Here is an 11175-nt window from a genome sequence, read left to right as displayed (position 1 = left end):
TACAACATAATAAATAGGCACTAAATTACAGAAACACTAATTAAGTCCTTTCAAATCAAGCCAAATGCTCAACGGCGGAAGTTTTGCAAAGACCGTCAGTTACTGATGATCCAAGTAAGCGATCCTTTCAGATGGGAAAGCGTAAATGCTCTCAGTCTTACATTCAGTTCTGTTACATCCTTAATGCCATGTTTATGTAATATTTTAGTCTTTTTTTTTTTTATTAATTGTTTTTTAAATGACCTACATCTAGAGATGCCTGTGGTGGTTGATAGTGAGCTTTAGCTATGTGACGAACTCTCCACATTTAAGAGCTTAAACATGTTACTGCTCTTCATGATTTAATGCATAGTTATGACTTTAAGAAGATGGCAAGGTATGTTCTTATCATAATTGTGTATAAACACCAACACAAATAATGTTATGTTTTCACAGAAGGGCCAGAGGTCCATGTCCATGTGTTTCAACATCCAAACATCCAAAGAAAAGCAGTCCATCTTCAAGAAGGGATGAGAGAGAGAGAGAGAGAGAGAGAGAGAGAGAGAGAGAGAGAGAGAGAGAGAACTCTATATGGGCCATTCTTCAGAATTTGTAAGATCTGCTGGAGAAATAATTAAGATTATTTTTGTATTTTTTTTTTCCATGGTTGTTTTTAAAAATATCTTTTTAATTCTTTTAAAAAGCCCATATCAAGAAAAATGTTTATTTTATATATTTTTTGTAAATTATGAAACGTTATGTTTAAAAAAAATTTTTGTCACTACCAAAACAGTGCATGTTTTAGTCCATTGGCTGAAATTTAAAATTAATTACACCCTTACATTTATGATCAGGAAATATTTATGTGTCCCTTTCGGGCCCCATCATTTTAAAAGAGGCAAATGTGTTCAAAAGTCTGAAAAATCTGTGTGTAACACTACCGAACACCTTTTTCTGCAATTAAACACTTTTTTGGGAGTTATTCCATCCTCATAACTGGGGGAAATAAACAATATTTTAGTGCAGTATTTTAGTATGCAAGTTAAAATTCTGTAATGTGATGTGGTCGCTACCGAAGCATTACTGTCATTACCGAAACATGGCATGTTTTGTCAAAAATAAAGTATACTGAATTATCAACTAAGATTTTATGATAGTTTTTGGTTTAATGTATATTTCAAACTAATGAATCCTTAACTTTGCAATAAGTATGATCAACTTTTTGCCTTTTACAAAGAAAAATTTGATTCAAAATACAAATCTCATAAATTAAACTTGAAATATTGTTTAAAATGTAATTGTTCTTGATTTGCCTCTGGATTTTTTTTTTATAAAATAGCAAAAAAAAATTACAATGGAGATGTAAGCAAAATATTAATAGGATAATATAACCCTTGTAATTAAAGTATTATTACTGTGTTTCCATAGTGACATAAGAGAAATATTGGGGAGACAATATTACAAAACTGTCTGAAATTATAAAATGAGAATGAACTGCGCAATTACCAGAAATGTGTACCTTGAATATTATACAATTTGCATACAGACAATTTTTTTTCCAAAACTTTTTTTAACTGTCAACTCTCAATATTTTACTATATTCAAATGCATTTATAAAATACAGATTTTATGGACTCAACATAAAATTTGCAGGAACAATTCATTTTAATACAAAGAGTCAACGGCAAAAAAAGAACACAAAACAGACACAATTAGTCATGGATGTGTATTTTAATAAAAATAATTCTGTCAAAATTAAACGAGTACAATATTTCTTTATCATGTTTCCAGTACATATGTCTCTTTTTTTTCTTTTTTTTTTAGTGTTTTTCTTTTTTATGTTGTTTTAAAGGTTTTAAAAGTTCATGCTAAGTAGAGGGTAACTCATTTCACAAGTTCTAAAAAAAAAAAAAAAAAAACTCAAATAAAATTAAAATCATAATAGAAGTAAATTGTGCACAGCTTGCTGTACTCCATTCCGTTCGCCCTGCTCCATTGTCTTTTGAGGCAATCGCCACATGAGAAGACCTTGACAAAGATTTTGGCTACTTTCTTCCCTTCCATGTATGTACGTAGGTCCCTATTTAAAGCCAATAAGAAGTTCTATGATGGATTATTTTCAAATGACAATATTCATTATAGGTGGTTAGATTATGACGAGTTCCAAAACATACTTGGCATTAAAAAACCACCCCATGACAAAATATCTACAACGTACAGGCCAGTAGAAGTATGAGTGCTTCTATATAAACTATTTTGTAACTCAAACATAAGTAAAAAGTTACACAAGATGTCCCCATGCAACAAGATACCACCATTTAACAACCAAATTGACCCATTTTGCGAAGTAAAACGGTAAAACAAGATTGTTTGGGAACAGGATGTGTAAAATTCCCGCCCCAAACAATCAGATTGACACATAAACACTGCTAAAAACAAATGGTGGGGCTATAATCTGTGATTTTAGAAACTATATTCAATATGTAACTCCATTGTTGGGAAGGCCAACTTTATTTTTGCTATTGAGGAGCATGTGCAACCTTCCAGCGACCTTGTGACCTCTGATGATCTGCAGGTCAACCTGTGCTACACATACCTTCTGTTAAACAGCTGTCATGAATCAACAAGCTAGACAGCACTGTCCTAAGAGTAAATGAACAAAAGCAGGTGTAGATACGGGAATGTAACAATCTCATGATGGCCAGCAGCGAAAAAGTGGGAAATAAAATCGACTAAGCTACATTCAACACCACGACAGCGTGCTGGCGAGTAAAATGCTGGGTTGACATGGGATCGATTTAGCGTTTTTCCTTCATGGATGATCAGATTAAAAGAAAGAAGAAGAAAAAAAAAAAAGAGAAACACAGGCTGCTAATGGGAAATAAAAAGTGTTAAGTGCCTGAGCCAGTTAAAATCACATTTACAAAGGCCAAGAAAAAGATTGTTAAAGGACAACTGGGAGGGAAAGACCTAAACAGTTGCACTGAAATTAGGTCGAAGTGAAGTTCTGGAGCAACAAAAATGATTGTAATTGAAGGAGATGCTCTAGGTGCGAAATAAATAATTTTGTCTGTTTCTGTTCATTTGCAGGAACGCTGGGTCAGTCAATTGTCTTGCATGCTGCAAGTTCATACTCTGTTTCTCCATTACTGAACAGGAGAGGTAGACAGATACAGTAATGCATCATGTGCATTCATTGAAGTACAGTGCATCCAATGGTAAGAAACTTGAACAACAGTACTCAACAGCCAATGAAACAACCAATAACAAGCTGAAGCGGTGTCAGTTTGTAGTTATTAATCTAACAGGAGAACTATCAACACAGTGACACTATTCACATGGGTAGAAAACGTACAGACTTCGTATACAAAGTTACTCAGTAAGCTTTAGTGGAGCTTCTCAGTAATCAAACTACTGAGCTTAATGTTCTTTTGTCAAAAATGTTGCGCTTTTATTTGGTACAGTCACAAATATCAGAAAACCACTTGTTTACTTCAACATACCTAAATTAAAACTTAAAACTTGAGTGTAGGTTGACATTTTATGGTACCCACTGCTATAAAGATGGTAAAATATCAGTAAAATAGATGTATTTTTGGGCAAAGGTCTATGTTTGAAAATAGAATTCATCTACATTGGACTCAAGGGTAAGTGTGCGTCGTCGCTGCGTGATTGTGTCGAATCAAACTCGTGCTGGTGCCTGAGATACTGAAGTAGCTTAAAAGACACTAAGAGCCATGCATTATCTCACCCTCTCTCACACACTTACGGCAATAAAAACTTAATTCATGTATGTGCAACACCAGCGTCCATTTAATTCCAAAAGGGGCTGTTGAGGTTGACCAAATAATAATAAAAAAAACTATAGAATTTGCTTGTACATAGAAAAGGACTTGCTTAGAAACCCACAGTATGATCTGGTGAAGAGACACCTGTGTCTGCAAATATCCCGCTCTGACGACAAAAGAACATCTGTCTAAATACCTGAGCTCTGACTGAGAAAACCAGAGTGCGTAGCTCAAATTTACAGTAGGAACTTACCATTATGTCTGTTTTTGATATGCACTGAATTCACCCATGAAAAAAACTATTGTTTGGGAAGTTGATTTGTTTCAAGATGAGCACAACAAACGGACAAAATATAAACTAAAATAAAAATGACTAGATAAACAGAATAATTAATTCATCTTTAAATAGTGTCACACAATTTGTATTTGATAATACTAAATTAAAAAGAAGCCTCTCTTCTCCTTTCTATTCGATCTGCTCGGCTGCTTCTGGCAAACGGCAAGTGACACACCAATTCAAACGCTTGTTCTCGTCATGGCAGCCAACCGGAAAGTCCTCCTCTTAGCCGTCCTGAACACTGCCTGAAGGAAATACAAATGGGTTATGCATGTGCAAGAATTTTGATTCATTAGCAGGCAAATAACTAGCAGAATAACAAAGTTCAGTAACCTGTAATGCTTTTTGTGCTACAAACCAGTGTGTTTGCAATATTATTAAGCAGCATAACACTGTTTTTGTACAGCTAAAACAACTGGAAGCGAATGACCCCGGAAGCCTCACACATTCAAGTTACAATTGACCACACCTGCTCTTATGTAAAAAAAAAAAAAGAAAAAAAAAAGCTGATACTACTGAATTAAAATAAAACCATAAGTGGGGAAAAAGTGAAGTAAAATATAAAATAGTGAATTTGACAAACGCTAGAAGAACAAACAATAAACCGCATCTATGAATGTGCAATAAAATATAAACAAAAATGTAATAATATTACAGAGAAATTAACTTTACTTTTTTTATTATTATTATTTATTGATGCTGCATGGTCTGATTGACTTAATCTTGCTAAATTTTACAAAACCATCCACCCACCAATTAATTGCATTTCATATTTTCTGATAAAGTGTTGTGTGTCTTGTTATACCCATAATCATTTATGTTCCTATGTTACAAGGGGTGAAAAATTAAAAATGAATTCTGACTTGAATTAAAACAAACTAAACTAATAACCTAAACTACATTTTACAACCAAATTTCTGTATTATAAATACAAATGTAGGATTTGTCAAAACTATAATTACCTTGGTGCTCCCTCGTGGACTGGTGCTAGTGCAAAAAGTTGTCGACTCTGGCGAAGGAGCAGGAACCAGAGCGAACTCTGGCCATCAGCTGCACGCACTCGGTGGCCTGACCCAGAGCCAGCATGAGTGGAGGCTGTTTGGGCAGATTCTGAGACTCTGAATGAGGGAAAAGATCACACATATTAAAACTAGTAAAAACTACTTGTGGCCATGTCACCAGATCACTACAAGCTAATTTATTGGTCTCATGTGACTGCAGCCACATTTAAATGAAAAGGGCCTATGTAAGAGATCATGTTTTCCAGAACTTTCTAGTGTTGTGATCTGAGACCTACCCAGAATAGCGCTGTTGAGAGCGGAGCAGATCGCCTCTCGTTGCATGGGGTCCAACTGCTGGCCCACGGGGCAGTTCCAGGGGTCTGAGTACGCCAGCAGACTGAATGCATCCTGAACACAAACACACACATTGGCGAGTGGGCACAAAGGATGCAAGTGTACTGCTCCCCACAGGGCTAATCAACTTTCCACTTGAACTGTGTATTTACATCAGCAACGAACTCAAGTGGTAGAACGTTGTGTTAGCAGCGCAAGGTTGTGGGTTCAATTCCCAGGGAACAGATATTAGATAAAAACTGTTAGCCTGAATGCACTGTTAGTCACTTTGGATAAAAGCGTCTGCTAAATGCATACATTTAATTTCATTTAAACAAGAGGCAGAGTAGTTAAACAGATTTGTTTATATGCTTGGAATTTTACTGTGAGTCTAATAGACCACTTCACCAATATTTAATATAAAACTGATGAATTATGATTGTAGAGTTTCACTAGAAGACCCTACCCTCCTCTTTCCCTCTATCTCTCCTACCTGCAGCATCTTCTTGTGAGTGGCGTTCTTGCCATATTGGCGGCAGAGCTGCTCGCTGAGGGCCTGAAGCTCTCTGCCGAACTGGATCATTCTCTCGGTGGCCGCCTGGTTTCCTCCACACAGCTGTCTTGAGCTGCAGCTATCATCTAGAGGAGCAAACAAAGCATAGCGCACATAGCTACTGTGGTTGAAATAAATTGCTTCAATATAGTACAGCTGGGAAACCGCGCATAAATTGCTTTATTAATCTGAGGATATGATTAATAAGAAAGTGGAACTATTTGGGAATGCAAATATTGGCAGATGTATTATAATACAATACAACATAATATAATTCACACTATATATTCATGGTATATTGTTTAAGATGTTTTAATGTTTTTTAAAGTCTCATTTATTCGATCGGAAATACAATAAAAAAACGTAATACTGTGAAATAATTGTTTTCAATTAGAATATATTATTCTATAAAACTTCAGTCTTCAGTGTCACAAAATCCTTCAGAAATCTTCTTATGATTTCTTATTATTATCTATGCAGAAAATGTTCATATTTTTGTGGGAATTGTGATATCTTTTTTTCAGAATTTTTTAATTACTAGAAAGTTTCATATAACAGAATTTATTTGTAATAAAAATATTTTGTAATATTATAAATGTCATTTTAAGACATCCTGGCGGAATTAAAAATATATATATATATCTTTTTTTTTTAAGTTACTGACCCTATAATGTTCAACAACAAAATAATGTAATATAATATAAAAAATTCCTCCATATAATAGTCTTAAAAAAATTCAACCCTGAGCACTTGGTGCTATAAAAAAATACACACTTTACAAAAACTTTGCAACTACAAAAGATGATATCCTCTCTTTGTAACCTTGGAGAAAAACATTTAATGGGCTGAATTACAGCGAAGCTCAATTTAGCAGCTCTCAAGGGGGAGAAGGACAGAGAAAGAACTAGTCAGAGTGAAGAATGAATAAGGGATGAGAAGAATATTTTTTAAAAGCCGCTCTCACAGCATGCCGAGGATGAAGTTGAAAGTTCTGCATGTGTGGTGTGCGTGCGAGCATGTCCCGTACCTGCTACTCCATTGCCAACACTGTTTTCATCCGCCTGCAGGATTTCCTGGTGTTTGTATGTGCCATTCATAATGCGAGTTGAGCTTTCTGTCACGCCGTTGCTGTAATGTTCTGCCTCTATTTCCATCTCACTATCACTGTCAACACATAAAAACACACAGTCAACAGCAGGGCTGGTCTCGAGAGAATGGAAGTACATAACATTTGTGAACAAGTTCAATTTTATATGCTTGGGCTTGCTTGCACTGCATGTTCTGTTTTTCTGTCTGGCTTAAAGTAAAAGCTAAAACTGCCATCCCAAACAACAACACAAACCTAGTCTCCTGGTTGCTGGTGGCACTGTGGGGCTGTGACTTGGTGGAGTCAGTAGAGTTGGACTCGGAGTAATTGACGGAGGAAGGAGAGGAGGATGGAGAGGAGGAGGTGGAGCTTACGCCTGTGTATTTGTTGTGGCTCTTATTTTTGTTAGTAGGGGTGACCCCGTTACTGCATGTGGGACTGTCTCCTCCTGAGTCATGAGGACAGAAAAAAACAATGAGAAACAGTATGAATGTGTTCTCTTGGAGAATTTCCTCATGATCATCAGATCCACACGGAAACGAAGCCTGCCGAATTCTGAATTTGAACTTCTGTTCTTCACAAAGGTCTATTCATCCTTCAACTCGTGCATCTTGGTCGAATAAAATATTTGGTCTCATTTGATTCTTGCTTTCAGCTAACAATCAGACTAGTTGGCTCAAATAAGAAATAAATGAATAAATATTCAACAAATTAGATTTGTAAATCAAAAGATGTAAAAAGTATCCATGGTGGTATTGTTGAACCAAATTTAACATATTAATAAATCGACCTGTAATAATAATAACAAAAAAGAATTAATCGATGATTAACTGCTTCCAATTGCATATATCTCCACCCTACACTTTTTGGGATAGTGTTAAATAGTTCAAGACAATTTAACAGAAACACTGTAGACATGGCTGAGCACAAAAATCATGAATAAATATCAAGGACATATGTGACCTCAAAATAAATAAAGACTATTAACTAATTATATTTTCCCCTCAATAGACTCCTTATTCGTGGTTATTAATAGTTAGTAAGGTAAGTTTAGGTATTGGGTTGGGTTAAGGGATCTAGGACACTGTCATGCAGAATAACAAATTCATATGTGTCTAATAAGAACTAATAAACAGCCAATATGCTAGTAATATGCATGCTCAGAAGCAACTAGTTAAAAGTGAGGATTGGACCTTAAAAGTGTTAGCAATAATATTTAGCAAAAAAATAAAAAAATAAAGCCTATTTTAGAAGCATTACAAATGTTTGCACTGTAACATTATTTTTATGTAAATATAATGAAAAAATAAATCTCTCATGACTGTAATGTGAAAAAATATAATAAATCTTAAGCATGAGTTATTTTAGATCTATAATTAAGAGTGCAATTGGAAATACACAATGTGGGATTTGCTGCACTGAGTTTAATATGTGATGATTTTAATATCAAAAACTGACTGCTGTATTAAGGTAATGAATAGATGAATAGATAATTATTCATGATTTTTTTTTTTATATATTTATGTTAATGACCAATTAGGGGAGAAAATTGGTTTAAATGTCATGCAAATAATGTCACACTTTTCGATTTGTTATTTTTGACTCAACCAAATACATTTAATCACAAAGAGCATGTGTTCGTGTTACCTGTGTTGTGCACGTGAGCATTGGTGGCTCCGTGCCGCGGGCTCAGGTTGGGGGAGCCAGAATAGCTGTCCTGTGATTTAGGAGAGTGGACACTAAAGCACCGTACCTCACTATCTGTACCATTCACCATCTCCACAAATTGCCGACACCTAAGGGACAGCAGCAAAAATCACTTTTATACCAGTGACATCTCACACACAAATACACATGCACTTCAGACCTGCCAATCCATTCAAATGTCTGTCAACCAGATTTCTGTTATCCATTATGCCTACTGACTGACACTGTCGGCTCAGCAATCCATTAAACTGTCTGCTTGTCATTCAACTGTTATCCATCACAGAGAGAAAGAGGAGTCAACTCACACTGCTTCCTTCCCACACATCCTAGCACTATTCCCACATCAGAATCTGACATCTGATGACATCCAACAGTGCAGTTAAATAATAACACACATGCACTTCCATATAAGGTTATATATATATATATATATATATATAAATCAGTTTCACCTTTGTCAAAACATAACAGCCAAAGGAACGCAGTTTCAATGCAGTTTGCTTGAGGAACAAAGATCAAGGATATCACGTTTTCAATGCATGACAAATAATTATTAAAGGGATAGTTCATCCAAAAATGAAAATTGTAATCATCATGAGTTTCTTTCATCTAATATATTAAAGAATATGGGCAACCAAAGTATCCAGAAACATATATAGATTGTGGAAGACCATGAGGACCATCAATAGTTTGGTTTACACACATTTTTCAAAATATCACCTTTTTTTTGTTTTTGTTTTTTTCAGCAGAAGAAAGAAATCCATACAGTTTTGGAAAAACTGACATCTTTTCGTTTTTGGGGCGAACTATCCCTTTAAAACCTGAGAACAGAAGTCTAACAGAATCAATATAAAACTTACATTACACTAACACTCATTTGTTTAATGATTATATTTTTTTGTAATAAAAAAAAGAACACTGTTGCCAGAAAACACTCAACACAAGAAATAATTAATAATGCTTGCCTGGTTTGTCCTAAATTTATTTGATATAAATACAGTATAAATTGTAATATCGTAAAATATTATTACAATTTAAATAACCATTTTAAATTTTGAAATGTTATTTATTCCTGTGATAGCAAAGCTGAATTCTCAGCAGCCATTTCTCCAGTCCTTTAGAAATCATTCTAATTTGCTGATTTACTGATCAAAAATAATTTCTTATCATAATCAATGTTGAAAACACTTGCTGCTTAATAATTTTATGGAAACTGGGATCCACTGCTTTCAAGACTGTTTGGATGAGTAGAATGTTCAAAAGTACTTTATTATTAGTGTTTTAACTGTAACTTTTGTACACAATCCCATCTCTGCAAGCCCAAACCAAAACTATTTTCTCCATTTACTCTCGATATCTTTTTTTTTTTTTTTTTTTTAAGTGCAAGTAGATTTACAAACCTTTCCATTTCTTAAACTTCCGCTATTGTTTGAAACCACTTATTTTAGTAGGTGGATCTTCTAATTGCATGCAATTAAAAGTCACTGCTCTCTCCAAAACCTATAAGCAAGATAAATATTTGGAAGTATGGCCTGCATACTATAAAAAAAACATCCACAATTCAGTAACTGATGTATAACTTGTAATGATTATAAAAAAAAAAAAAAAAGGTAGTTCAAAGGCAGCTCATTTTCCACCTTATGTAATAGTATGACTAATCGTATCAGAGCAGCTCAGACCAAAGCAACCATGACTCTTTTTTTGCAGTCAGTGTGTGTTTTTGCTAAAAAGAAAAGTAACAAAAATAGAGCCAATTCGTCAGAATGACCATAGGGCGCTTTAGAACCTTCATTCTGTATAACACAGAGTTAAAAATTGCCCTAATCTCAGGCTGCATGTTTTCTGAGCCCGCTTTCACTACGAAACTCCAGAAAGCTGTGGCTGTTCGAATACAACTGAGCTCTACTGATCCCCAGAGTTGAGAACACATTTTCATTTGTTTCAGGATTTAAGCAATTCCTCTTGATCCATTCCGAACAAAAAAGGCACACACATGGTTCTCAGAGGCTGCTAGACATACTCACTTCAACATGAAGAGTAAATTGGGGTTGTGTTCTAGGAGTCCGGGGTACAACAGCTGTGTTGCTTCAATGGCTTCTCCAACACGTCCTGCCAATACCAGCTTCTGTATTCCTTTAAGCACAAAGAAGAAACAACTAGTGTGTTTTGTTTTTTGTTAAAGTGGTCATATCATACATTTTTTATAACTCAATAGTTCTCCCTTAGGTCCACTTACAATGTTAGTAAAGTGTTTTGAGCATTCATTATTTAGTTTTATGATCATTTTCCTCGTCTCTGACTCTTTTAAACAGGTGTTTTATTACTCTTGTGCTTTGAAGGTCTATGTAACTGCCCTCCTCACAGGTGAAATAATAAATGGCACTTAGATG

At 34.9% G+C, this 11175-nt stretch overlaps 2 protein-coding genes across 2 annotated transcripts in view; both read right to left on the bottom strand.

The window, feature by feature from the left end:
• Positions 1-11175, bottom strand: part of LOC127934275 (rho family-interacting cell polarization regulator 1) — a 299157-nt gene that overhangs the window by 98538 nt on the left and 189444 nt on the right. The window lies entirely within an intron of this gene.
• The window catches only part of LOC127934278 (ran-binding protein 10), a 28283-nt gene continuing 18799 nt past the window's right edge, over positions 1692-11175 (bottom strand). Inside the window, exons 8-15 of the mRNA XM_052531553.1 lie at positions 10810-10918; positions 8726-8874; positions 7334-7526; positions 7019-7155; positions 5932-6077; positions 5402-5513; positions 5067-5222; positions 1692-4349 (exon numbers count right to left, since the gene is read on the bottom strand). Of these exons, the coding sequence (XP_052387513.1) occupies positions 5092-5222; positions 5402-5513; positions 5932-6077; positions 7019-7155; positions 7334-7526; positions 8726-8874; positions 10810-10918 (977 nt within the window). The 3' untranslated portion in view covers positions 1692-4349; positions 5067-5091. The remainder of the gene's footprint in view (positions 4350-5066; positions 5223-5401; positions 5514-5931; positions 6078-7018; positions 7156-7333; positions 7527-8725; positions 8875-10809; positions 10919-11175) is intronic.

This window comes from Carassius gibelio, chromosome A18, assembly GCF_023724105.1.
Source record: "Carassius gibelio isolate Cgi1373 ecotype wild population from Czech Republic chromosome A18, carGib1.2-hapl.c, whole genome shotgun sequence".
NCBI classification, from domain to species: Eukaryota; Metazoa; Chordata; class Actinopteri; order Cypriniformes; family Cyprinidae; genus Carassius; species Carassius gibelio.
Note: the sequence above shows the minus strand (reverse complement) of the source record. Positions and strands in the feature narration are given on the sequence as shown.